The sequence below is a fragment of the Raphanus sativus genome, chromosome 5 (genome assembly GCF_000801105.2).
Source record: "Raphanus sativus cultivar WK10039 chromosome 5, ASM80110v3, whole genome shotgun sequence".
Classification (NCBI taxonomy): domain Eukaryota; kingdom Viridiplantae; phylum Streptophyta; class Magnoliopsida; order Brassicales; family Brassicaceae; genus Raphanus; species Raphanus sativus.
Window position 1 is genome coordinate 11,025,288 of NC_079515.1, and position 27,519 is coordinate 11,052,806.

At 35.6% G+C, this 27,519-nt stretch overlaps 7 protein-coding genes and 1 non-coding gene across 9 annotated transcripts; 6 read left to right on the forward strand and 2 right to left on the reverse strand.

The window, feature by feature from the left end:
* The first annotated feature begins 871 nt into the window (after positions 1-871).
* Positions 872-4,661, forward strand: LOC108805331 (uncharacterized). The gene is made up of 13 exons (XM_056986426.1): positions 872-1,100; positions 1,483-1,755; positions 1,968-2,226; positions 2,315-2,556; positions 2,646-2,871; positions 2,948-3,027; positions 3,117-3,201; positions 3,298-3,429; positions 3,530-3,643; positions 3,761-3,808; positions 3,901-3,985; positions 4,091-4,147; positions 4,278-4,661. The coding sequence occupies exons 2-13, from the start codon at positions 1,523-1,525 to the stop codon at positions 4,379-4,381; spliced, it is 1,665 nt and encodes a 554-aa protein (XP_056842406.1). The 5' UTR covers positions 872-1,100; positions 1,483-1,522; the 3' UTR covers positions 4,382-4,661.
* A 3,538-nt stretch (positions 4,662-8,199) lies between these two features.
* Positions 8,200-9,247, forward strand: LOC108859873 (uncharacterized protein At4g14342). Its single transcript, XM_018633777.2, has 4 exons — positions 8,200-8,313; positions 8,519-8,604; positions 8,684-8,807; positions 9,151-9,247. Exons 1-4 carry the CDS (start codon positions 8,308-8,310, stop codon positions 9,196-9,198), a joined length of 264 nt encoding a protein of 87 aa, XP_018489279.1. The 5' UTR covers positions 8,200-8,307; the 3' UTR covers positions 9,199-9,247.
* Positions 9,248-9,771: 524 nt separating this feature from the next.
* Positions 9,772-12,063, forward strand: LOC108857500 (putative pentatricopeptide repeat-containing protein At3g23330). Its single transcript, XM_018631490.2, has one exon. The coding sequence runs from the start codon at positions 9,821-9,823 to the stop codon at positions 11,921-11,923; it is 2,103 nt and encodes a 700-aa protein (XP_018486992.1). The 5' UTR covers positions 9,772-9,820; the 3' UTR covers positions 11,924-12,063.
* A 1,362-nt stretch (positions 12,064-13,425) lies between these two features.
* LOC130495396 (U4 spliceosomal RNA) lies at positions 13,426-13,576 on the reverse strand. The gene has a single exon (XR_008934667.1). It is a non-coding gene; the product is annotated as a U4 spliceosomal RNA (small nuclear RNA).
* A 646-nt stretch (positions 13,577-14,222) lies between these two features.
* LOC108860822 (uncharacterized) lies at positions 14,223-15,755 on the forward strand. Its single transcript, XM_018634671.2, has 4 exons — positions 14,223-14,329; positions 14,423-14,545; positions 14,634-14,801; positions 15,277-15,755. Exons 1-4 carry the CDS (start codon positions 14,223-14,225, stop codon positions 15,704-15,706), a joined length of 828 nt encoding a protein of 275 aa, XP_018490173.1. The 3' UTR covers positions 15,707-15,755.
* Positions 15,581-17,076, reverse strand: LOC108858198 (putative protein phosphatase 2C-like protein 44; the record flags this gene model as incomplete). Its single annotated transcript, XM_018632159.2, has 4 exons — positions 15,581-16,184; positions 16,271-16,392; positions 16,506-16,722; positions 16,801-17,076. Coding segments are annotated over 4 exons (771 nt in total), but the record flags the coding sequence as incomplete, so codon positions are not given.
* Positions 17,077-21,275: 4,199 nt separating this feature from the next.
* On the forward strand, positions 21,276-23,961 carry LOC108858199 (uncharacterized). Of its 2 annotated transcripts, XM_056985594.1 has the most exons (7): positions 21,276-21,436; positions 21,517-21,616; positions 21,892-22,255; positions 22,388-22,825; positions 22,909-23,208; positions 23,285-23,541; positions 23,634-23,961. In XM_056985594.1, the coding sequence occupies exons 1-7, from the start codon at positions 21,382-21,384 to the stop codon at positions 23,833-23,835; spliced, it is 1,716 nt and encodes a 571-aa protein (XP_056841574.1). In that variant the 5' UTR covers positions 21,276-21,381; the 3' UTR covers positions 23,836-23,961. The 2 variants fall into 2 exon arrangements, with proteins under 2 accessions (XP_056841574.1, XP_056841573.1); XM_056985593.1 differs by having other exon boundaries at positions 21,892-22,825.
* A 1,805-nt stretch (positions 23,962-25,766) lies between these two features.
* LOC108862821 (CRIB domain-containing protein RIC5) lies at positions 25,767-26,881 on the forward strand. The gene is made up of 4 exons (XM_018637072.2): positions 25,767-25,841; positions 26,048-26,126; positions 26,215-26,315; positions 26,393-26,881. The coding sequence occupies exons 2-4, from the start codon at positions 26,081-26,083 to the stop codon at positions 26,759-26,761; spliced, it is 516 nt and encodes a 171-aa protein (XP_018492574.1). The 5' UTR covers positions 25,767-25,841; positions 26,048-26,080; the 3' UTR covers positions 26,762-26,881.
* Positions 26,882-27,519: the final 638 nt, after the last annotated feature.

Consider the following 27,519-nt stretch of genomic DNA (forward strand, 5'->3'; position numbering starts at 1 on the left):
CAATAATGTGAATAGAATCTGTCAAATCATATGTTAGAATAATAATTATATAATTTTATACATTTAAATTTTAAATATAATAAAAACATACATGTATTTATATATTGACGAATCGGATTAGATATTCGCTTCCTAAAATTTTAATATTTGTGATCTGCTTCGATTTTAGCGGATATTGAATTTTAGTACTGCTTTACTTCGAAAGCTTACGGATATCCGAAATTTTTGGATCGAATAGCGATAAATAACGAATCAAATCAAATTTAAGGGATAAAATGCTCAGTTTGCAGTAGTTTCTCAATTCTTGTTTAACTAGTATAAATAATTTTGCCCAAAAGAAAAGGCTAGTATAAACAATAACTTTTTTTATTAATGACGTTTGCTAATAACAAAGAAACTATTCAAATTTAACTATTACAGTATATTTTTAAAATAATAATATCACATTAAATATTGCTGCATCATGAAGTGGATAATCAGTTATTCTTTCGGTTTTTCATTACTTTAAATTTTATAATTTTTAAAATGTATTTTTTAGATTTTTATGTAAATTATTCTTGTAGTGTTCTTTTGATTTCCGATTATTTATATTAATTTAATTATTTTTTGTTAATTAAATATATTTATATAGATAACTATGGAATTAAGAAAAAAGAATATTTTCTTACTCTAATTGAAAACGTTAAATAAGAAATAAACGGAAGGGAATATTCATGATCTCAATTAGTATCTATGATTCTATATACGTCTACGTATAGATAAGGTAACAAATGACTTTTTAGTAAGACTGAGATCTATACAATTAAAAGACTCCTAATCCATTGTTTCTATGATTTTGACAGTAAACCAAATCCTCATAGTTGTAAAAATATTTATGCCTAAGAGAGGCAGAGTTTGTGCATATAATTTGTCTACACATCAAAAGCAACGAAAGCTTCAAACTTTCCTTTCTCCCTTTCTCTTTCACAGCAGACTGCAAAATTTGAGGAATCAAGTTCCCCTGAATCGAGGTTCCCTCTCCTCTCCACTTAAACCCTCACCACCAAAATCGACCCTCGCTCTCTCTTTCTCTTCCAAAGTCTCAAGCTTTGTTCTTCTGGGTACATTCTGTTTACTCTTTTAAATCGATTTTGGTATCGCTTTGCTTTGCCTTGATCATGTTTATTGAGTTTTTGCTTTGAATTTTATGGGTACAGAGTAAAGGTGTAAGCTTTACTGTTAGGGTTGGGTAGTGAATGTAATCTTTGTGGGTACAGAGTAAAGGTGTGTAAGGCTTTGATTAAATGCTCAGGCTTGTTTGGTTGTGTAAGGCTATTCCTGCTTTTCTTATTCAATAATCCTTTGATCATTTTGTTTGCTTATTAGCTATTCTCCAACAATACTGCAAGGGTAATACCTCTAAGCACATTTGGTCAAACATTGTCTTGCTAGTTGCCTTAGATGTGGAGTTACTGTTAGCTAACATGTGTTATCTCGGTGTAGGTGCAAAGACGCTAGAGATTCTTTTTTGGTTTGGGAAGGGATGGATATCGTCAAAGGTTGGCTCAATAAGTTAAAGTCTAAAGGGAAAGACAAGTCCTCTAAAAAGATGGAAGCGGCTACTAGAAGTAACAATGTTAAGGATGAATCCAAAACAGCTGGAGGTGGTGAAGAAGCTGTGTCCAATGTGACCAAGCAGAAGGCTGCCGCTGCGAAACAGTATATCGAAAATCATTACAAAAAACAATTGCAAAGTCAGCAGCAAAGACAGGAGAGGTATGGTCTCATTCTCTTCACAATATACATAATTATTGTGTCTGGCATACATATTGTATTGTTGACGATTAGCTTTCTATGTAGTCTTCTAGAGTATGCTAATCTTTATGAGATATTTTTTTTGATAATTCAAGGATAAAGCATAATAATTTCTGCTCTTTTTATGTGAACTTATACATATCTTTTGTGTGGTAATTTGGATTTTGGTGCAGACGTAATATGCTGGAGAATAAGTTAGCTGCTGCAGAAGTCTCTGAGGAAGAGCAAAAGAATATGCTGAAGGATTTAGAGAAGAAAGAAACTGAATACATGCGACGTCAGAGACATAAAATGGGAACTGATGACTTCGAGCCATTGACAATGATAGGGAAAGGCGCTTTTGGAGAGGTTAGGATCTGCAGGGAGAAGGGAACTGGCCATGTCTATGCTATGAAAAAGCTCAAGAAATCTGAGATGCTTCGTAGAGGCCAGGCAAGCTCTCTTTTTTTTTAATTTTGATATTATCTTCCTTTTTTCTTTTTTTTCTGTCAGTGAAATCTGTTGGTTTGCTTATGTTCAGGTGGAACATGTGAAAGCAGAGAGAAATTTACTTGCAGAGGTTGACAGCAATTGCATAGTGAAGCTGTATTGTTCATTCCAAGACGAAGAGTATCTGTATCTTATCATGGAGTATCTACCTGGTGGAGATATGATGACGTTGCTTATGAGGAAAGACACACTTACTGAAGAGGAGGCGAGGTTTTATGTTGGGGAGACTGTCTTAGCTATCGAGTCCATTCATAAGCACAACTATATCCACAGGTCTACTGAAGTTAACAAACTTTTGTATATAGCTCTCTTGTCTGCCTATTTTCCTTTTTGATGTTCAAAAAGTGTTTATTTTACTACAGAGATATCAAGCCTGATAATCTGCTACTGGACAGAAGCGGTCACATGAAACTATCAGATTTTGGATTATGTAAGCCATTAGACTGTAGTATTCTGGAGGAAAAGGATTTCACATTTGCGCAGAACGTTAGTGGGGCTTTACAAAGCGATGGTCGCCCTGTGGCGCCTAGACGCTCCCGCTCCCAGATGGAACAGCTTCAGAACTGGCAGAGAAACAGAAGGATGCTTGTAAGTTTATCTCTGTTAGAAGTTTCTGTTGTAATACGGCTTTTACTTAGTAAAAGGTTATAAATATCAATTGCAGGCTTATTCAACAGTTGGAACTCCTGATTATATTGCTCCAGAAGTTTTGCTGAAGAAAGGGTATGGAATGGAATGTGATTGGTAAGTGAAGACAACTGTTGGGTCTTGTTCTGTTTGGTTTCTTTAGTATAAAGATCAGTTAAATATGTGATGAAATGATTCCCGTTTAGGTGGTCTCTTGGTGCCATAATGTATGAAATGCTTGTGGGGTTTCCACCATTTTATTCAGATGATCCAATGACAACTTGTAGGAAGGTAACACATTCCTCCCCTTCTTTGGTGATACTAGTATATGCTATAACCTTGACAAATTTCATATTGATTTGTCTTCTTTTTTGTTTATATATGCAGATAGTAAATTGGAGAAACTATTTGAAGTTCCCAGAAGAGGCTAGATTATCACCAGAAGCTAAGGATCTCATCTGTAGACTTTTATGTAACGTAGAACAAAGGCTTGGAACAAAAGGAGCCAATGAAATTAAGGTGCTGCTTCCTCTAAAACAACCGTTAAGATTTGAAATTCTCTTGTCTAAAGTCTATTGGTAGATGTTTAATAAAACGCTTATTCTTTCTTTCTTTGTAGGATCATCCTTGGTTCGTAGGTGTGGAATGGGGAAAGTTATATCAAATGAAGGCTGCTTTTATTCCCCAAGTCAATGACGAGTTGGACACCCAGAACTTCGAAAAGTTTGATGAGGTAAACTATAACAGAAAGATGGTTTGAATATATATATAAATAGATGGACACCCACGATGATGCATGCGTATAAGGAAGCGGTTGATATTCATCTTTTAACTCCTTGTGTAACAACAGACTGACAAGCAAGTTTCAAAGGTGACAAGATCAGGTCCATGGAGAAAGGTACGTGAAGTCATGCATATACGTACACATTCTAATGTCATTAGCATTCTTAACATGAGACTTGTCTTTTGTTTTTGTTTTTTTTTGTCCAGATGCTGTCATCTAAAGACATAAACTTTGTGGGTTATACTTACAAGAACGTTGAAATAGTGGATGAAGATCAGTTGTCAGGGATAGGTAAATTTCACTTTTTTTACATAACGAATCCAACTTGTAATTTAAAAACGTTGCATATATATCTGCTTCTGTTGTAACTTGTTGTTGTGGTACTGGTTGTTGCAGCTGAGCTGAAGAAGAAGAGCAGCAAGCCAAAGCGGCCATCAATTAAATCCCTCTTTGGTAAATGCATTTCACATCTGCAAGAAATCTATTTGGAATGATATATACAATTATGATAGGTTTATATTAATTACAAGGAACATCAATTTTTATCATCTAACTAGATTGTTAAAACCAAACATTGAAACAGAGGATGAATCAGCGAGTAGCAACACAAGTCACCAAGGAAGCTTCTTGAACCTCTTGCCACAAGTTCCAGAGAAAGAAGGCAAATCCAGCTCATCATCCGGTTGACGACAATGTGGCTGTCACAAGCCTAAACCAAAACTTGTAGAGAGACAGAGAGAGATACAACATTCATTTTAAATTAACAGGTTTGAGTTTTCGAATTCAGGGTTCGAGAAAGTACAGTTTCCCCTCGTGCCCTTTGATATTTGTGTGGAGATAGAGAGAGTTTTTAAGTATTGTTCAAACAGTTTCCAGAGAGAGATTGATATGGTTTGGTTGATTTGATATCTTCTTGTTCAAAAGGTGGTTTTATTTTAAGTACAAACCAAGTAAAATATTATCATTATGTTTTTATGTGTATATTCATCTCTTCTTGTTTAAAAGGTGGTTTTATTTGAAGTAAAAACCAAGTAAAATATTATCATTATGTTTTTATGTGTAAATTCATCCAAAGATCACATGTAGGTATATGACCATTCATCAAACACTAGCAGCAATAGCCTTGATGATAAGATATCGTATAGGAACTGTGAGCACATAGTCACACCCCTCAACTTCTCCTCAAACTTCACCACTTGTCAGCCTTTTAAGGGCAATCGCTGGACACCAAATCATCTTTTCCAACATGATAGTACTTATTATTATGTTCCCAAACCTTTCAAACCTCTCCACATGTTTACCTCAGTGTCCTACAATCTGAAGGTACCGTCCTTGACAGAGTACAAAAACATTCTCTATCACGCAATAAAATTCTTCATACCAAAATGAACTCATCTTTGTGTTGGCAGATCATCTCACTTATTTTCTTTGGAGTTGTAACCAGGATCGGGCCTGATAATTATAGGCCTAGAAACAAAATAAAACAAAAAACTGACTCTTAAACGTATAGGAATTTGAACTCGTGCACAGATAATCAAATACATCTATTTAATTTGGCCCTAAAATATTTTTGAGAACATCGGCCCCGAAGCACATGTTTGATGAGCATGTACTCAGGTCCGGTTCTGGTTGTAACAAACCACATTATTGTTAGTAGCCATGTGGAAATTTCCGTCGAGACTTGCGCTTTTAATGTTCGATAAATCGCGTGTTGTTTCTCTTATGGGAAACACATGATCATCCCAAACAACTTGTGGTTTTGTCATGTCCATTACCTTGGATGAGTTCTTCTTCAAATCGTAGAACTGGACTTCTGCAACAATGATCAAAAACGCTAGCAGAGAGTGTCTGTAGCATGACACGCAAGTTTGGACCCTCATGGCTGCCATGTGTGAGACCGACAGTTGCGAAATGAGAAGTTAGAGGTAGAAGATCTGATGATGTGGTAGATATCAGAACCAACCGCTACAATACCCGAGAACATTGGCATCGCATGAGGAATATGGAGAGTTAGAGGCTGGAGCTAAAACATATCCACTTAGCTTGGGCTTGGGCAGGCTGGCATCTGAGGGTGAACCAATGACATTTGATAGCGGACTGTAAGCAAACATAAGGACAACTCTCGGTGTAGCCCAAGAATGATCGAGTCTTGTATAGCTTCGGTGAAGCAAGGAGAGAATAAAAATTCTTGGAGATGAGGGGGACAGAGCAGTTGCTGAATTCGAGTTTAGTTAGATCAATTTAAAGGTAATTTAAATTCAAATGTGGATCCTTCAAAGGCGTTTTATTGATCAGCACGTGATTGCAAGGAGATTAAAGAAAATAAAGAAGGTCAGAGCTTTGTTGAAAGCACCGAAGAAGATACAAAGAGGCTCGAGTGATCGTAAAATCCTAATCTTTGTCGTGAGTGTTTTTGTGTTTGTTTTTGGATCCTCTCATTGTTCTCCCTTTCGTCCTTTTATAGTCTGAGCTTGTAATTCTTTAATCTTCCCTAAGCTCGTTGGCCCTAAGGGGCCAAGCCTGAAGCTGAGCTTTAATGGGATTTTTAGCTGATCAAGGGCTTCGTGAGCCCGGCCCGATCAATCGAGCCGACACATGGTCTTGTTGAGCCGTCCGAGTGACTTATTGAAGATGTTTTTAATATGTTCACGCAAGATGAAAGGCAAAGGAACATCAAACCCTCTTCTAAAATTGATAATGTGATATTTTTAGACTATTGGTTCTCTTGAATCATCTTCCCTCTATGAGTCTTTTTCAGATAAACATGTGCTTGCTACTGAACGTTAGAACTACCATCCTAAAAAAATGTCCTTCGTGTACGCATTGTGGGCGATATAGTCATGTGATTCAAAAAATGTTTCAAGATTCATTATCCACCAGGTCATAAGTTGCATTGCCAAACTTTAAAAGGACATTCTTACAACAGTTTTACTCCACGTGGAAAACAAAATCAGCAAATTCACCCTTGTTACTCGGCTAATACTTCAGTCCAACATCAATCTCAAGGTCAACAATATTACTCAAAAGTCGAATATCGTCACAAATGTGACTAATGCTCTCGTGCAATATCAATCTCCACATGCTCCACTTGACTTGAACATGCTGAATTAGGATCAAGTTAAGACTCTTCTCTATCATTTACAACATCATGTTTGACCTTCAAAGCATGTTGTTCCTCTATAGAATGCTTCCATTACTTAGGCTCGTTACATTGATGCACAATCTAGTTTGGTATAATTCCTACTCTTTCTTTTGACCCTTCTGTTTGAGCATCAGTCTCTCACTTTCAATCATCAATTTCTTTCTTCTCTTTTCAATGATTTACCTCATGGTTCTTGTATTTTTGACAGTGGAACCACCATACATGTGTGTTGTGATCTAGCACGTTTTAGTGATATTTTTTGGTTACTGGTGTTACGGTCTCACTTCCTAATGGCCTTAAGGACCATTTTAGTTATATAGGCAATGTTTGCATTTCACCTCATATTACCTTACATAATGTGCTCTATGTACCAAATTTTATTTTTAACCTCATAAGTATTAATTGTTTGATTAAAGATAATCATTTCTCTGTTCATTTTTACTTGGACCATTGCATCATTCAGGAATATACTTGGGACTTGATGATTGGTAGAGGCAATCTTTATATTCTTGATACAAGTTTCTCTTCTTTTGATGTGTGTGCATCATTGTTGACTGATTGAAAGCTTTGTCATCAACGTTTAGGACATCCATATTCTGTCAAATTGAAACGTAAGTCTGTGTCTGAGATAGATCATAGGATATTTAAGTACATCAAAAATAATTATGGCCAAGGTTTATTCTATTCTGCAATTTCAAAGACTTGTGTCAACGCCTTTGATGACTCTGATTGGGCGACCTGTCCAGACACTAAACATTCTATAACAGGCTATTGTGTCTATATTGGCAGTTCTTTGATTACTGGGAAATCTAAGAAATGGGATGCAGTGAGTATAAGTATCACTTAACAAGAGTATAGGAATATGGCTCATACTGCTTGTGAATTTTAATGGTTGCAGTAGCTTCTTACTAATTTTTATGCCGGTATTACTACCTCCACCAAACTCTTTTACGACAACAAATCTGCTATATACATTACCACGAATCTGGTTTTCCATGAGTGCACTGAAATTGATTATCATACGGTTAGAAAACAAGTGAAAAAAAAAGATTTCTTGCTTTTAATGCATGTTTCTAGTGCTACTCAACATCTCACTAACCATTTACATACGGATTTGTACTTTTAAGTCTCTTTATTTCACAGGCTAGTTCCATACAGAGACTTGAGGAGGTATATTAGATGATATAAGTTGGTATATTCTGGTTTAGTTAAATGTTATTGAGTTGGTTTATCTTCCTTTTACTAGACCAATGTATACAATTAAGTGATCAAGAAGTCAATTTTAGTCCAAGCTATGGTGGGGAATCGATGGTTTGATTTTATCTGGGCCAAAGCCCATTCTGAAGCCCATTCAGTATCTGAAAAAAAATGAATTCGCCGACGTCAATGGAAATCCTAAATATCCCCAAGAAGCGACGGCACATAAATTGAATCTACTTCACAAGAGCTCTTGCGAACTTAGGATCTGAAGATGCAGGTATGTATCTTTTCGAAACCCTAGCGTCTTCTTCTTCTTCTTTTCCTTCCAAAATTGAAACTGTGGATATAGCTATGAGGAAAACCGAAAGCCCTATTCGATTCGCTAATTAACACTAACTTAGTTCAATTTCATTAATTAGGTATCTTTAGCATCTGATAGTTCTGTAAATCTCAATTTTTTATTGTTTTTTTGATTGGTGCAGGCAAGTGATAGGTTTAACATCAACTCTCAGCTTGAACATCTTCAAGCCAAGTATGTTGGTACTGGCCATGCTGATTTGAGCAGATTGTAAGTTTTCTCTTTTTGATGATTAATTTGATTTTCTTAAGGCTTTTGTGGACTAATTGGGAACTATCTTATTTTATAGTGAATGGGCTGTGAACATTCAGCGTGACAGTTATGCTTCCTACATTGGTCACTACCCCATGCTTGCTTACTTTGCTATCGCTGAGAACGAGTCCATTGGACGTGAACGCTACAACTTCATGCAGGTACTCTTTCACCTTCTTCTGTTCTCTCTTGACTATCTTTGCTTCTTCTGTTAAGAATGATATTGCAAATATGTCTGTGTGTTTTTATGTTTTGGTCTCAAAATTCATTCATTGATTTGTTTGTTATTGCTGCTAAGTTTATGCAGTTCTAGTATGATAATTAGCTGCTATATAGCTTTTGCTGATCAATAGAAATTAATCTATAGGTTACATTCAATTTGAGAGACTGATAAACCTATCCCATCTTCTATTTGTTCTAGGAGCATGTTTTCTTTTTCACATGACTGATTCGATTCAAAATAATAGCAAAGCTCATGTTAGCTCAACTTTTTTGGTTTTGCAGAAAATGCTTCTACCTTGTGGCCTTCCTCCAGAAAGAGAAGACGACTAAAGAGAGAGATTTGCAAGTGCTGTGTCGCAACTCTAATCAGAACCAAAAATAAATAAAAAGACTCTGTCTACTGCATTCTGTCCTAATGCATTCATGTATTGAACCGTATAAAACTCTCTCTCTGGCTCTCCCATTGTGTAAACCAAATTGTTTTAAATTCAATGAAAAATTCTATGCTTTTATATAGTGCTTTTTATACTGGTGGATATCCTTTTTAATCTGGTATGACTGGTTACAAATAATTAGCCAGGATTCTCGATGTCCGGTTAAAGGATGCAAGAAGATGACATCCTGGTCTAGGGGCTGGGGTCGAAAACGTATTTGGTATAAACAGTTTTTTTTGGTTTAGTCATTTTTATTGAACCTAAACCCGTAAAACGTTAATTATTGTGATTTTTTAATTCGTCAGATTTTTTTTGGAATTAACCGAAGCTGAACCATGTTAACCATATTTTTTTTATATCGTTTTACTTTTCGCGTTAATTCATCTTTTATCTTTTCGGAAGCGTTATAACTGAATTTGAAAAAGATACGCCAAAATGTTAAATGGAAGAAGTTCAAACAGAACCATAAAAGAACAACCTTTGCGCTTAAAAACGTTCACACTCATTCACAAAGAAGAATGAGTTCATCATCATCAGCAAAAGCCCTAATCAAAACCCTAATCAAGAACCCAACACGCATCAAAACCAAACACCAAGCCAAGCAGCTCCACGCCCAGTTCCTCCGAACCCAATCCCTCTCCCACACATCCGCCTCCGTAATCATCTCCCTCTACACAAACCTCAAACTCCTACACGAAGCCTCGCTCCTCTTCCACACCCTCGACTCTCCCCCCGTCCTCGCATGGAAGTCCCTCATCAGATCCTTCGCCGACCAGTCCCTCTTCTCCCGCGCACTCTCTTCCTTCGTCGACATGCGAGCTTCGGGAAGATGCCCGGACCACAACGTCTTCCCTTCCGTCCTCAAATCGTGTACGATGATGTCGGATTTACGGTTCGGCGAGTCTGTCCATGGATACGTTATTAAGCTTGGGTTGGATTGCGATTTGTATACTTGCAATGCCCTTATGAACATGTACGCTAAGCTTCAAGGGATGATGGGTTTGAAAACTAGTGCACGTAAAGTGTTCGATGAAATGCCTCAGAGGATAGATAGTGTGAGGAAAGTTTTTGAATTGATGCCTAGAAAGGATGTGGTTTCTTGGAACACGATCGTTTCAGGGTATGCACAGAGTGGAATGTACGAAGATGCTTTGAGGATGGTTAGGGAGATGGGGAGTGATGATATAAAGCCTGATGCTTTCACTTTGTCTAGTGTTCTTCCGGTGTTTTCGGAGTATGTTGATGTTAATAAAGGAAGAGAGATTCATGGGTATGTGATTAGGAGAGGGATTGATGCTGATGTGTATATTGGGAGTAGCTTGGTTGATATGTATGCTAAGAGTGCTCGGATTGAAGACTCGGAGAGAGTGTTTTCTCACTTGTTGAGACGGGATAGTATCTCGTATAACTCGCTTGTTGCCGGGTATGTACAGAACGGTAGATATAACGAGGCTTTGAAGCTGTTTAGGGGAATGGTGAACGCAAAGGTTAGGCCGGGACCTGTGGCTTTCTCGAGTGTGTTGCCTGCTTGTGCTCACTTATCTACTTTACATCTTGGGAAACAACTTCACGGGTATGTGTTGAGAGGTGGGTATGGAGATAACATGTTCATAGATAGTGCGCTTGTGGATATGTACTCCAAATGTGGGAGTATTAAAGCTGCTAGGAAGATTTTTGACAGGATGAATGTACACGACGAAGTTTCATGGACGGCTATTATAATGGGGCATGCGTTACATGGGCATGGGCATGAAGCAGTTTCCTTGTTCGAGGAAATGAAACTGAAAGGAGTGAAGCCGAATGATGTGGCGTTTGTTGCTGTGCTAACTGCGTGTAGTCACGTGGGGTTGGTGGATAAGGCGTGGGGGTATTTCAACAGCATGACTGAGGTTTACGGTTTGAACCCGGGGTTGGAACATTACGCAGCTGTAGCTGATCTTCTAGGCCGTGCAGGGAAGCTGGAAGAAGCGTTTGATTTCATTTCAAACATGCGTGTTGACCCTACGGGTAGCGTCTGGTCCACGTTACTGTCTTCTTGCAGCGTCCACAAGAATCTTGAGCTAGCGGAGAAGGTAGCTGAGAAGATATTCGCTGTTGATTCTGAGAACATGGGAGCTTATGTTCTGATGTGTAATATGTATGCATCTAACGGGAGATGGAAAGAGATGGCGAGACTGAGATTGAGAATGAAGAAGCTAGGACTGAGGAAAAAGCCAGCTTGTAGTTGGATCGAGTTCAAAAACAAGACTCATGGTTTTGTTTCAGGAGATAGATCGCATTCGAGTATGGAGAGGATCAACGAGTTTCTTAAAGAGGTAATGGAACAGATGGAGAAAGAAGGGTATGTTGCAGACACAAGCGGAGTGCTTCACGATGTGGACGAGGAGCATAAGAGAGAGCTTTTGTTTGGACACAGCGAGAGACTAGCTGTTGCGTTTGGTATCATCAACACAGAGCCCGGCACTACGATAAGGGTCACGAAGAACATAAGGATATGCAGGGATTGTCATGTAGCGATCAAGTTTATTTCGAAGATTACAGAGAGAGAGATTATCATTAGGGATAATAGCAGGTTCCATCATTTCAACCGTGGAAGCTGTTCTTGTGGGGACTATTGGTGAGAGAGTAAGTGTCAAACTTGCCGACTTCATGTTTGTTCAGAGTTCGCATAAGGGGGAAGCTTCCATTACAATGAAGAGTTAAGGAAATGTGAAAACGATATTCTATTTGTTTCCAAATCAACAAGAAGCCATTTCTTTCATGTTTTGCTTCAACATACGGATTAATTAAAAAAATATTGGAAAACAAATGGAATGTTTGGACATAAATGTTATGATCTGTTGTGTAAACAGCAGCAACAGCAGAAGCTGACCTTACATTCACATTAGTTATCATTGCCTACATCCTCTACAGCCCATAGGATGTTTGGTGAGTGACATAATGCAGTAACAATTATGTCCAGACTGAAGAAGAAGATGATGTTAAGCAAGTATGTTTCGTTCTAACAAAATTAAATTCGTGTAATACTATGTAGTGGTTCCTGCTTGATTGTCAACCATAATGTGATGTTGATAGATCGTAGGTTTTGTGTGTTTGATTTCGAAACTTGAAATGCTCTGTTCTTGTAAACATGGCAGTTACTACTAACTATTAATCCACATTCCTTGCTTGGTGGTGCTACAGGAACCTGTGAGTACATGCACTCTAGAGGATTTCTTCACCGTCATATTGAACGCATACAACTTTTTTTATGGGTCTCGGTTGTAAAGCAAACCAGTGTGATTCTCTAGTTTCCAGATGTAGTTAAAATGTTTGATGTATATCTAAAAGTAATCTTAACAAGTTAAATTTCAACATCAAGTGTATATTATCGATTAAGGGCTTGCAAAAAAGTATAGAGATCTTCAGATACAAAAGCATATAGGTAGGATCTATAAAATGTTTTGCTGGCAGTTTCATTTGTGCAATCTTCTTCCATGATTACGAGTTAATTAAATCTCTTTACAGTGAAAATAAGAACCTAACAGGAACTGCTCAATTACTCACCTTTGGATCGGTGGTTCACACATCAGAATGGCTTTCGTTACATATTCATCAATGTACTGTTAAATAACTCTTTTCTATTCAATGAATAGCAAAGTAGAAGAGATGATATGGACTCTGGAGTCGCTTGGTTACGCAGTTTAATTCTTTCTGGTGAAGTAATCTTTTTCTCTGATGTTGCCTAGGAGGAAGGTATGAAGCTATTTTGGCTTGTGTAAAGCTATGCAAATCCTTAAAACTTGGGACGCTGTGTATCTTCTTGTCTCAGTCACAACCATCGCAAGGTCTAAAAGCTGGTACCATGAAATACGACAAGTTACTGAAACTAAAGATGCTTAACCCCAAGTACATCAAATATATCATAAAATCATATTTAGCATTTCTGTAAGTTTTTTAATCAAACACGTCTTTGCAATTCGCAAGCCATTTCCGTCTGAGTTTATACTTTTTTTTGTCACATCCGTCTAAGTTTATACTTAAATGGACATTTTCATTCGGGTAAGTTAAGAGTCTTAAGTTCGCCTCCTTTCCTGGTAACTCTTTTTTTTTTGAACAATAAACTTAAACTGAGGAATTGTAGGGCTTTACCCCGAAGGGAGCCCTTCCAGAAATTCTCGAAAGCCCAAGACAAGCTTAGGCCCAGGAGGGGGTTTGGAAATAGTTTTCAACCAGCAATAGACGCGCCTCGGTTAGTACCTCATTAGCTGCGTCATTGCCCCAAGCGCAAAGATGCTTTTCTAGTGAGAACGTGAGCTTTGTTTATAGCACTAGTTTTTTGAGCTTCCAAGTTCTCGCCACCGATGTGGGACAAATACACGCACCTTTTACAAATAAACACCGATCGGGCTTCAGCGCATCTTGGGCCTCAGAATATGGGCCTACTAAAATCAATTAACAGCTTCTTCTTTCTTGAGGTCGAATTTAGTTTTGCTTTATTTGTTTCTTATTAAACATGTTTTTTTTAAACATGTTTAATTTCTTTTTTTGTCAAAAATACCTTTTTAACTTTTAATACAATTGGTTAAAGATAACTTTATTTAAAAACTGTTATTGATTTTCATATAACCGTTCAGGAAGAAAATGAGAGAAAACAATTTATCTCTCCCCTTAATGTGTTCATATGTGTTACAAAAAAAAATGTGTTCATATAATTTGTTAGTCAGACCTTATAAAGTAGTAACAAAAATTCGTTTAATTACACTAATTACATTTGGTCAAATATTCATAACCTATTAATAGTTGTTGACTTCTCCTGAAGTCTCTGAGCTAAAAAAGTGGTTATTCATGAGAATGTTTGGTCTTGTGATAACATATAAGTGATTTGTTGATGGAGGGAGACAACAGTGATCATTCAAATTTGTTTTGTTGGAAAATTTGATGGGGACACTTTGGTTTGGAGAAATCAAGAAACAAGCCTCTTTGTTTCTTCATGACAAGTACAATGTTGCTAGACTTGTTCTCACCGATGTTACCGAAATTGAGCTGTAAGACTAACACTATGACAAGCTAAGCTAATAATATGCATTAGTGATTGTTCAGTCTCTTTAGTAATAAATTGGTTTCTTGGTATTCTTTAGGTTAGTAGAAGAAGTGACAAACGATGATCCTTCTTCTCCAGACGCTAAAACGATGACTAAAATAGCCGAGGCATCGTTTAATACAGTGGATTACTGGAGAATCGTGGATGTCCTTCACAGAAAGTAATGACTAAATGAATTCTCTTAAGTTTGTTTCTTGTGGAGACTGATCATCAATGAGCTTAACATTACATAACAAAATTGAAAACAGAATAGGAAAAGGGGAAGGAGAGATGAAGAAGTGGAGAGAAGCTTACAAGGCCATGGTGTTGTTGGAGTTCTTATTAACACATGGTCCTCTTCATTTGCCTCATGATTTTCTTTACGACTTGGACCATATTCGCTTCCTCTCAACCTTCCAATACGTTGACGATAAAGGGTACCTATTAATTTCCAAAAGATCCATTTTCATACATTCTAGAGTGGGATATGCACTGTTTTTTTAAAAAGAACTGAAACTAATTTTGATTAGGCACATTTTTTCTTAGTATGTTTTTAACGGTTTTTAACTAGATTTTAATCCGTATTATAAATTTCCAATTTAAAAAAAAAAAATTAGAAACATTAAAATCCAATGTATTTATACATTTATATATAATTTGGTAAGAACTGTTAAAACATAATAAGGATTTTACATTACTGGTAAATAGATTTAGAGGAAAAAAATGAAATGGTTATTATAAGAACAATACTTAAGTTCAACCTTTTGAAATACCGTTTTTCCTAGAAAAATTTCTATATAACCACTGAAAAATATGTTACCACGCCTTTGACAAAAATGGTTTCAAATTTAATTTAATTAAATTTAGTTCATTCTTTTACAATGGATTTTACTTAATCTTTGTCCTCCTCAGGTTTGATTGGGGAGCTAAGGTACAAAAGAAGGCGGATCAGATTCAAACACTTCTTCTAGGGAAAGAAGAACTAAGAGAAGCTCGTGCTAAAGCTCTCAAGATCACCTCCCAAATCAATGGCTTCGGAAACTCCACATGTTTCTCCACTCCTCCTCCGTCTCCTTCACCGGTCTCACCCTCGAGCTCCGGTACAACACTTACCGAAAGAGAAGCTATGTCCGAGTCAGATTCATTGATCGGCGTGGATGACAAGAGGAACCGAGCCGCCGGTGAAGAGACGCTGATCAGCGGAATCTGCTCTAAGCTCGCCGGTTTTAGCCCTCTGAAGAAACTTCACGGCGGTCATACGGCGGCCGGATTTCAAGCGTTGTCGAACGTTGAGAGAGTTTCAAGTAAATGTTACGACCGCCGCAATTCTATTGGCTACTGATTAAATTTGATTCTTTGTAATAAAAAAAAAAGAAAACGGTTCTGTTTTTTTTTTTAATTTCATATTTACCGAATATCCGGTTAAAAACCGGTTTAGGTAAACCTAATTACTTTTTTTTTTTTTTTTTGAATAACCCGGTGTATCCTGGCATCCACCGAAGTGGATCCAGACTAGCGGCGAGTGTCCGTATCAGCCTACATTATCGGCCGGAGTACGCCTCGGTCACCGGACGCTGGGGAAGCCCAGATTTTAAATTTAACCCCTAGTGGCCAGCGGGATTCGAACCCGGGTCCGTATTGGGGCCGAAGCTCCTTCAAGACCACTAGGCCGTCCTCGCTTGGTTGGTAAACCTAATTACGATACAAGAAATTTCGCTTTTGCTAATCCTGTTTAAAGCTTCGTTGGCTAAACATTTTGCAGCTTCTTGAGGATCTTCCATGTGTCTGATTAGATTAATAGCTTCTTGATTCTTCATCACCTGCATCATAATCAAAACCATTATATAAGTATTTTTCGCTAAGTGATTAGTCTCTGTAATTCGATTGATTATTAAACTAATTATACCTCCCAAATCCCAGAGCTACCAATGATGATAAACTCTGTATGTGAACTAATCTTTTCTGTAACCAAAGAAAGCTCTGAATCTCTTGAATCTGATTCATCATCTGTTTCTCCTTGATTACAAACTGAGATCACACAGTTAAAAGCAAAAACTTAGTTCACTTTCTTCTTACACAAGTTAACAAAACCGGTATTAACCGGATTTAACCAGTGTAATATCGGGTTTAAGGGAACAAACCTGGGAAAATAAAATCAGACCAATTTCTTGTTGAGGATTTAGCTCCTATTTGGTAAGCCTCACCGTCTTTGCAAACCACCACTCTATGGCCGCCGATACTCGCCGTAGCTAGCTTTTCTCCGTTCACCACCGTCACGGAAGCAGCCGAGCCGCTGCTTCTCTCTTCCTCGACGTACGCTCTTCTCATAATCTCTTTACATTTTCTCAAAACTCCATGCTGCTGTTCCATCAAACCACTGATCAGACTTATATTAAAGAATCAAAATTACGGAATGTAACTGAAACGTTCAATCACCTTATAATGGAGCTTATCAAAGAGATGGTTCTGCATATACTTGACAATCTCTTTTCCGGTTCCAGCATCTGACACTGCAAATAACCAAACTTCACGCTCTTCTTCGCTCTGTTGCTCTCTCTGTACGGTAACGGAATCTGCACTCGGTGAACGGTCGATATAGCTTAACCGGTCGATGGTATAGCATCCGTGAGAAACCGAATTCAACCAAGATGGTTTCCTCTTCCTTCTACTTCCATCTCCATCTACTAGGCGTTCAAACCGGAACGCCTGTTGAATTCGTTAGGTATTGTTATAGATTTACTACGATCTTGAAAAGAAACCAAAAGTTCATATAGTCAATCGATGTATTAAAAGATTATGTATTTTCGGAAATTTCAAGATCTTAAAAATCCATGATGTAGACACAGTCTTTGAATCTAAGAAAATATAATTAAAGAGGAAGAAAGAGATTATACCTTTTGCATGAAAGGGAAATCCGAGAAGCCCATCTTTAATCATAGCTTCTTATTTGCTAATTATCATTTATAGTCTATTGCTATGAGCTTTTGATGACAACAAGAAAACTTTTTCGATTCTCACAATTCAAAAGAATACAACTTTTTCAGTTGCAAGATACACTTTCGTCGGTCGTTTTTGAATATTATAAAATTGTAATTTAGGTGCATATTAGTCAACTTAATTAGCAATTAAACGCTTTTTCATTTGTATGGTAAAACAATTTGGAATACATACAGATAAACTAGAACATTAAATAAAGCGTTATAGAGAGTAACGTACGCCTTGTTTTCTCATGGCGCTTATACTTTGACTACGTTTACGTTTCTTCACCCTTAAGGTTTCTAATACAGATTTACGTTTTTTCTTTTTGTATTCCGTAGAGTTATAGTTTGTTATTGAACGAACTATCGCTGTTCGCGTTTTATTTTCCTTGTGTGATTGCATTTTCTGCTGAGAGTTTCTTTTTTCAGCAAAAGACCAACATGCTTCGTGCTCTTAGATTGCTTCATAAAAGATAGCCTAGTGAATTAGCCAACTCCAAACCCCACGAGTGCATATGGGAGAACAAAAGCACCGGTCCAAGCTCTTTCTGCAAGCGAGTTTGCCCGGATATTAAAAGAGTTATTAACACTCACAGACAGTTTACATGTTTTTATTACAACATAAGGCAGTTTCAGCTACCGAAGTACTTTTTTGTAACTAAAACCAAACAAATGTTAACTAAATTAATTCATCTAACCAAGATGGTCCCACATTTGACAATTTGTATTATCTCTCTCTCTTCTCCCGTCTCTTCTTCTTCTTTTTGAAAAATCTGCTTGGCTTTTTTTTTTTTACTCTATAAATCATTTTTTATCATCATACTTTCATCTTCTCTTTTATTTTTTTTATCACTAACTTATTTTTTTATTCCAGATCTACAAATCTAAAAAATCAATGCAAATTTATCTTTTTTTTTTTTTGCTTTCCAGATATGTGATGAATAGAAGATACATCGGAAGTAACCACAAATCGGTGCCGATCTTCTTTTATCATCACCATCAGATCACCTTCTCAGAGCTGCAAGGATAGTCGTAACCGGTTCGAGTTTTTCTGACGCGGCTCTCCTTTGTCACGAAAGCTCGATGAGCAACAATGGCTATTTTGGTTTTATTTCACATCTGGTCCCTTGACTCTTGAGTATACTCATTTCTGCCCCTAAAGTTTCTAATTTGCAAATATATCCTTTCAAATTGACTCATCACTTTTTAATTGTACATACCAGACTTTTCTGATTTGCAAATATATCTCATTCTATTCAGTTTTAACTTTGCAAATTGCAAAAATAACCTCTGAATTTAATGTACATGCACTACCATATTTGTTGTACACATGTACACTACTGTATTTGTTATACATATGTACATCACCATCCTATTATGTACACATGTACACAACGAATGTACACAACTTTACAACATGATGAACATCTAACATGTATCTCAAACATATGTGTACATGTGATTTTATTATCCACATATACAATGACATTAAAATCATGCAATATCACTCAATTTGTGTATCATGTACAAGTAAAATGGTATAGATGCGGAATATCGAGTATTCATGTACATTTGGATAAATAGTGTACACATGTACACTATTATGATAATGTACACATGTACATTGTGATGTATAATGTACATTTTGATATTAGTGTACACATAAAATTATGTAAGGTGGATAAATTTCAGAAAAAAAAATACAAATGTAGTTTTAAAAATGTAGAAAATATTTTGAAATGCAATACATCTTGATATTACAAGTAGCTCAATAATGAACATATCTACATGTACACTATACCATGTACACAAATTATAATATGAAACCGTTCAGTTCTGTCCAAAATTCATAAAATGTAACCTTAATTTTGAAAGACATTTGGCGTGTACACTATATAATGTACACGAATTATAATATTCACATGTACAATGATTCATATTTACATCAATTAACTTGTATAATAATACATAGACACCATATAATAAGTTAAATTTATTTGCAATAATATTTACATCTGATAATCAAAAATACATAACAATGATAGGAATTATAGTCAAAATCACCAATGTGTACATACATAGAAATGATCATCAAAATCACCAATCACCAATGTGTACGTAAATATCAATGATAATAAAAATCACCAATATGTACACAAAATCAAAATCGCTAAATCACCAATATTTTATGATTTTAATGATTTTGAATATTTTGTGTTAGTTCAGTTTAATCATTTTAAGTTACATTTTAAGTGTATAAATTGCATTTGTGTATTTATTTGTATATTGCAAGAGTTTAAATGTTTTAGTGCTATATATGTGTACATCACTTTACATATCCACATGTACAAAAGGATGTGTGTGAATTGGATGTACATCGATTACAAAACACTATCAAAGATATAGCTTGACATATCTTAAAAGATAGAGAAAATTATGTAAATAATAAATAAATATAATTCTTTTGGAAAATATAAACTGAAAACAACAAATTTCATTTTATAGAAAAGATTCAAAGTTCAGAGAGAGAAAGAAGATGAAGAGAGATACATGGGCCTACTTGTAATTAAATCTCGTCAGAAAAAAAATTCATATCTAATCTATTAATTTAGGGATTATCTACTATTTGAAGTTCTCATTTAAATTTTGGACTCTTTCATAGTTGTTGTTAGAATATATCATGCCTCTTATACAATACAACCTACCAACTTAAATTAAATCAAATCTTAACCAACATAGATTAGTTAAACCTAACCAGTAACACTTTTATAATATTTGTGGTTAATCTCTTAATATAATTAGATCATATAAAACTGAACCACTCTTAAATCAACGAGTTCCATATCATTCCAGATATAAGAGAAAAAATATCCGACTCATTTACAACGTAAACATACAAAAACCGTGTATGCTTATGCTCATTGATCTTCCAAAAACCAAATAATTGTGGCATAAACCAACATAGGCTCATGTTCGTATCACTAACTTTATTTCCATATATTTACTCTTCACCTACATCATATCACAACATACACAGTTATGCATGAACATGATTTTTTTTGTTCAAACAACCAAATAATGGTGGCATATGGTCAGTAGATTTTTAAAATATGTTTTTTTATATATTACATTTTACGAGACTATGTGTATAAATTTTTTTTTGAAAAAGGGCCTAACTATGTGTATAAGTTAAAAGGTAAAAGGTGTGATAAGGCAAATTATTATACTAAAAATGAAAAAAATTAAATACAAACTAATAACAAGTACAACACAAATTATAACACTATTAAATTCTATATATATTTAATAAAATATTATATATATGTCTAATATGTATATATATATATAAATGTTACACAAAATATATATAATATTATATACACATATTATATATACCATATATTATTAATTGAAATTTGACAAATCAATTCCCGCCCTTTAGGGCGGGTCCTAATCTAGTTAAATATTATTAGTAAATTGTCTTTAGTTAGTTACAATTTATTTAGTTAGTTTTGAAGTGAAAAGTGAGATTAGTTGGTAAAAACTACCCTAGTAGCATAAACTGCTCTATAATGTAATAGAAACTTGAAAACTGTCTTTAAGTGTAATTGTTTCATATTAAAATATATATGAAAAGACATGTCAGAGAGAGATTTTATGTAGGAGGAAACAAGAAAAAAATTCTTAAAACAGATAAAATGTTATATTTTATACTTTAAATTATCTAAAAAGAACTCTTGAAACGCACCATTCTTTAACTTGCAGTATCTCCAAAAAGTTATAGGTTGACCCAGAGAGGTTGGGGTAAACAAAAACAAAAAGGTTCGTAGGCATGGGCCTTCTAATTTTGTTGTTGGGCCGGTCAGAATAAGCTTGAACCCGGTATATTAAAATAAACAATCGGTTAAAATTACAAAACCGAAACAATGTCAGAAAACTAAAACCTCCTCCTCGAACTCTTTCAGTCCAGAACCAAACCTTCTCCTCCGCCTGTCTTTCATAAACCTCAAAAACCTTTTCCTTTTCCGCGAGAGAAAAAATGGGCATGGGGCGTCTTCTTACTCCCAAACTGAATCCCCATCTCAGCTGCAGAGGTGATAACTGAGAAACCCATTCTCCTGAATCCTTGTGATTTTCTCATTTTCTGTTGTAAATTGAAATCTTTGTTTTATAGGTTCCCTACCTTTGACGAGGAGGTCTTCTTCTTCTTCTTCTTCCCTGGAGAATGGCCGGAATCTCGAGAGACTGCCGGATTCTAAGGCTTCTTTTAACAAGTGAGTACTCTTCTCTTCTCCACTGAAGATCATAATATTAGCAAAAATCGAACTCTTTTATTATCATAATATGAAAGCAAATACTAGTTTTAGATTTAATGACAAGATACCGAATTTAGAAAATGGATTTTTTTTTGCTTGGTATTTAACTTGTATCCTCTTTCTTAATCCTATGTGGAGCTACCAAAGTTTCTTAATTACATTTATTCTCATGTTTAATTTGGTTGGCTGTATTGTTCTTCTTTACATACAATGTTTTATCTTTGGATTTGTAGAGATATTGGCCAAAAGGGAATGAATTGGTATTCTTTAGGAGGCTTACTCACTAATCTAAAGCAAAAGCTTATGGGAAACATGCCCTCCTTTCTCAACCAACCTCCTGCTGAAAAGATGGTCAGCTTGCACAAGGACAAAAACTCTATCCCTCGGAGTGCAAAAGATGATGAGTCTTTAGTCTCTCAAAGTGTTGCTGAAATTGAGATGGTTATGAAGAGAGAAACCACGCCTGTAGAGAAAGATAGTAATAGCTTGGAGCTTGCACAGGAGAAGAAGAAGGTGTTACAAACTGAAAGAGTGGGAGTAAATTCTAAACATGTCCTACCAGGTTTGGTAACTGAAGAAGAAGCATCCGATAAAAAGGTATCACTCTCCAACATGTTCATTAACCTGCATCCGGATAATGAGGTTAGGTCAACTCTCACATCTGAGGCATTGAGTAACACTAATTCCACAAGAGAATCCTCTTGTGGTGGTCCACACGGCCTTTTTCAGAATATCACCAAGCAAACTGATCAACAGAGCGGAGAAGTGACTGCTATTAGAGAAAGGAAGACTACATATCCTTTTGGAAGTTCTAAAGAAACCCTTGCAGTGAGCAAAGACTCGAGCATCAGGAATTTGATAGTCACCCTTCGAAAGAATGATCTTTTCTCTGCGACGGAGGAAAAAGAATCCAAAGGATTGGTCTGCAGCCAGGCAACCTTGCCTGCTGCTGCTACCAGTGTGAATCAAGAGTCAACAGAAAAGAGTTTGGACGCATTATCTAACAGAGAACACTCTCCTAACAAAGTAGTGTTGAGGTTTTTGCACCAAGGGTTTCAGAAGAGTGACATTGTTGAATCATTTTCCGAGTTTGGAGCCGTTTTAGATGTACAAGAAGTTCCATCTTTCGAGGGCTGCATTTACAAAGATGCTCTCGTCACTTTTGAGGTTAGTTTCATCCTATCACGAGAATACGAGTTACATTGTCTTGTTGTTTAAAACAGTGCGTTTCTTTGCTTCTATATTTGTAGACTAAGTCAGCAGTCAAGAAGGCTCTCAAGAAAGGTGCTGTGATGGTGAAACATTGCAGTGTAATTGTTGAGGCAACTTCTCAGAAAGATATGGTAGATAAGATACGCATTCCGGATCTCATTGGCGATCCAGATGTGCCTGTTTCATTGGTGAAGGAACCAACCCGAACAGTTAAGATTCATCCACTGGATCCAAGTATAGGTTCAGATCAGATCAGAGAAGCGCTAAGGTTCTGTAAGAGTGACATATCCAAGATCATCTTTGGTTCATCCACAAAAGCTGCTTTCATTGAGTTTGAGGTGCGGTTATATTGTTAGCTAGTCTGGTTCTTATACTCAAAACCAAAGATAAATCATCTACTTTGTGGTTTTGCAGACGGAAGATGGCAAAGAGAGAGCACTTGCAGCTCATTCAGTTGACGTGCTCAACAAGCAATTGTTTCTCTCAAGGATTGATATACCGAGGACAACCGTTGCAAGGATCTCAAACTTGGCAGGATTAATGACTAGTGACTTACGGAAACTGTGTGTGCCTTATGGTCAGATCAAACAGATGTTTCACAGAGGAAAGGATGTTGCAGATGTTCATTTCGATGTCTCTGAGTGGCCAAACATGCTCACTATTCTCAACAGGTAAAATACCTGAACATTTGCTTTTTTTTTGTGTTTTGAAATAATGAGTGGAAGTCTTGAAGTTTTTGTTTTGTGTGTTGTTTATGATATAGCATGAATGGTAAAGAGAGAAATGGTAAGAAGTGGGTGGTTCGACCAGCAACAGTGATACCTCATGAGATTCTGAAGGTTTTGTGGGAAGACCCTCAAGGAATGAGGTATGTGAAAGGTTTGATTAAGAATATGGTGAGAGAGATTGAACAGCCTTTAGATGCAGCTGCTTTATCTTCATTGTGCTCAGCTCTTGAAGATTAGAGGATTGATCCATTGTTTCGGTAAAACATCTATCGAAAAGAAAAGCTAACCACGTTGGAATTGGTTTTGTTTTAGGGACCACGTTAAGAAAATTTCTAATCAATAAGATTTTAATTTAAGACTCAAGTCATTTAATACCAGCAAAAGAATTCTCTGGTGCTTCCAAAACAGCTACGAGCTACCACATATAATTATACAATAATATCAACTAGATTTTTAATTAATATAATAATAAATATTTAGAACAGTTTTGGAAAAATTATAAATAATATTTTGAAAATTGCTTTCTGTATAATTGTTAGTTTCTTACCTTCTAAAGTATATATTTTTATATCTTAGTCTTATTGTTTTAACATTTTTTTCCTAGTATTACTTATTGTTTATGTTTTTTTTTGTAATGTATTGCATATTAATACTGCTTTTAAGATTATTAACATAGACAATATAAATAAATATAATCAGTTAATACAATTGATATATCTATGATGTAATTTGATGTTGATATATATTTAAAAATATTTGGTTTCTCATAAATGCAATAGCCTTTTCAAAAAAATATGTTTCTCAAATAAACAATATTAATAATGCTTAGATTATATTAGCGAAAAAGCTAATGGGTCTCATTACCAGTGGAAGTTCTCTTGTATATATAAATAGTTAAATATTGGCAAAAATATACATATATCAACTTCAAACTCCATTTTTATACACTTACAGTTATATTACAATGATAGTACTGTCGACATGTGTGTTAGTCACTGGTATTGTAGTGTGCGTCATAGTGATCGTGTTTGCTATCCTTAAAATGATCAGCTCTAAGTTTTCCATGAAAAATGATAACAACGACGACAAATTCGATGCTATGCGTGAACAATATGGGCAAAACAATCTTCTATCAGCAAATTTTATCGTTCCTTTTCTATAATCTTTATTTTTCGTGAATTCGATGGTTATATTTCGTTATTTATATTTCTCAGATAAGGAGATGAATTTGGTTGGAGGTTGTTAACAATGATAAAAGTTTCGGAATTCTATAATTAGTTATCTATAATCCAATAATGGCTAAATATATATGACTATTAATGGATCAACTGATGTAATGACCTTTGGTTAAGAGCTTAATTAAGAATGAAGACAATGACACTATCCAAATGTCATATAATTAACTTGGGAGATGACCGTAAAATATATATGGTTAAACGTCAATACTGCAAATAAATTAATAAAGTTTAAACGTAAAACCAATATGCAGTAGTATCTCATGTAAACTTTATTAATTTGTTTGAGATACTATAATGAAACTTGACTATTTGTTACTACTGTACCATGTTAGTTAATATATACCCTAGGTGTTTTTAATTTGTTTCATTTTAGTAACTCAAACAATTTCAGTATTTAGGTGGAAGTTCCGATCAAGTTCCTAAATCTTATTAAGCTTTTCATAGAAACCAACGCATCTCTCGCGTTTGCCAGTAAAAACGACCGTAAGGTGACTCGGAGTAACCTTAATATAGGAAGGAAGACAACCCACCAAAATAAGGGTAAATCTTCTGGTTATCCGTTGACTTTCAACTTCTTCATCCAATAATCATCGGCCATGTGTCTATTAGACATGTGTAGAAAATAAGAAATAGACACGAAAGAGAGAAAGAGAGTCTGGACACATTTTGAGAATTTTTTTTCCCTTGCGTTACTTTCCTCTTCAGCTAGCGACACATAACAAAACACGAAACAAGAAAATAACAAAAGAAGTAGAGAAAAGCCTATTGATTTTTTTTTCTTGAAACAATTTGGAAACATACATATCGTTTTGGAGTTTGCAATCCAGGTATTTTATTTTCTTTAAACTTATTTTGTCCTTTGTTTTCTTAACGCAAAGAATATGTTCTATTTGTGTTCTTAGTTGTTTATATATCCCTCTCTCATATTTGCAGAAACTCATAGCTCTTGGAAATCTTTCTGATTCAGTTTCTTTGTTAATAGAGTTTTATCTCCTCCCATAACATGTAAGTTCATTTTATTGATTTCTGATGCCTTTTATTTTATAGTAGGATTTAACCCGGAAAAATCATGCACCGATCTCTGCATTATCCAAACTTAATGTGTAACATCATGTTATTAACATGAATAGAGAATTTGTAACCAAAAAGAAGCAGTCTATTAAAAAAAACAATCTATGAAAAAGTTTTTGATTTCTTGATGTGCAAGTTAGGTATGCATCTGCAAGTTGAAGAGTACCTCACCAATGAAGGGTTTCTTAAAAGGGTTGAGGTACATTGCTCGTATCTTCGGTGAGTTTCGTTTATTAATTTATCAATATTGTATGTATGTTTACAAATAAATCAGATTCTAAAATGTTATAAAAACTGCTGCATGCAGAGGATGCGAAGGAACCAGAGATACAGATTGGAGAACCGACCGATGTCAAACATGTTGCTCATATAGGATGGGAAGGGCCCTCTGCTACGACCCCAAGCTGGGTACATATAGCCTCTCACACTATCTACATAGATATTTTGGTTGCAGATGAGCTCATATCTTTGATGGGATTCTACAGATGCATGAGTATAAGTCTCCAGATTCAAAAGGAAGTTCCAACAAGAAAGAGAAGCAAAGGAACAAGGGGAGGCGTAAATCATCTACAAACACAAACAACTCACCTGCAGAGTCTCCATCAAGGGTGGGAGGATCAACGAGGACATCAAGACGCAGCACGGGTAAGCAGAGAGAGCAGGACACAGGTGAAGGGTCAGAGTCAGGTTCAGGGATAGACTTACCTCAACAAAATGATCAGTCCTTGGGACAGAAAAAATCTAGGCAGAAGAAGTCAAGAGGGGCAACAGGTGGAGGAGGACGAGGCGGTGAACCTGCAAAGTCAAAAGAAACAAATATATCCGTGCAGGGTGAGAAGGAGAGTTTTTCTTGATCAAGTTTAGACTAGAGTGGTGTTTTTGTTTTTCTTCTCATCATCTACATACCTTTTTCTTTTCTGATCTCCCTTTTGTTGGAGATGCATTTGTATAACAAGACCAATGTTTTTATCAAGTGATTTGCGAGAAAAGAGAACCCTATGATGATTATGATTAACAAGACCAATGTTTTTATCAAGTGATTTGCGAGAAAAGAGAACCCTATGATGATTATGAATCAGGATGTGTAACATATGCTTTTGCTTAATGATTTTGGTTACTCTAAAGAATATTCCATTGACCTTTCTATTGGGTTCTTAGAGTTGTTGATTTTAGAAATGATTTAAATCTTAGGGAAAAAATGATTTAAATCTTAGTGTACCAGTAAAATGCTATATTCATTTGACTGAACGTCAGTTTTTGAACAGTATAAATACAAGTTGTAAAAGTTACAATTCATTCTTTTTCTTTTTGCCAACTAGAATTAGCTAGAGAAATTTGGTACCATGACCATAACAAAACAAGAAATGAATTATATAACTATAACATCCATTGCGTTATGGTATTTATATAATAAATACTACTAGGTGTTTGCCCTCAATATTGCGGTAATTATATTATATGAAAAATATATATTATGTTTACATTGTTATAATTTTTGAATAATAATTAAAATTTTAATATTTTAGTTTTTAGTTTCAAATAGTTGGACAATCAAAAATTTCAGTGTATATTTTTAAAAGATCTGTGAGAATGAAAATAATTCAACATAAAC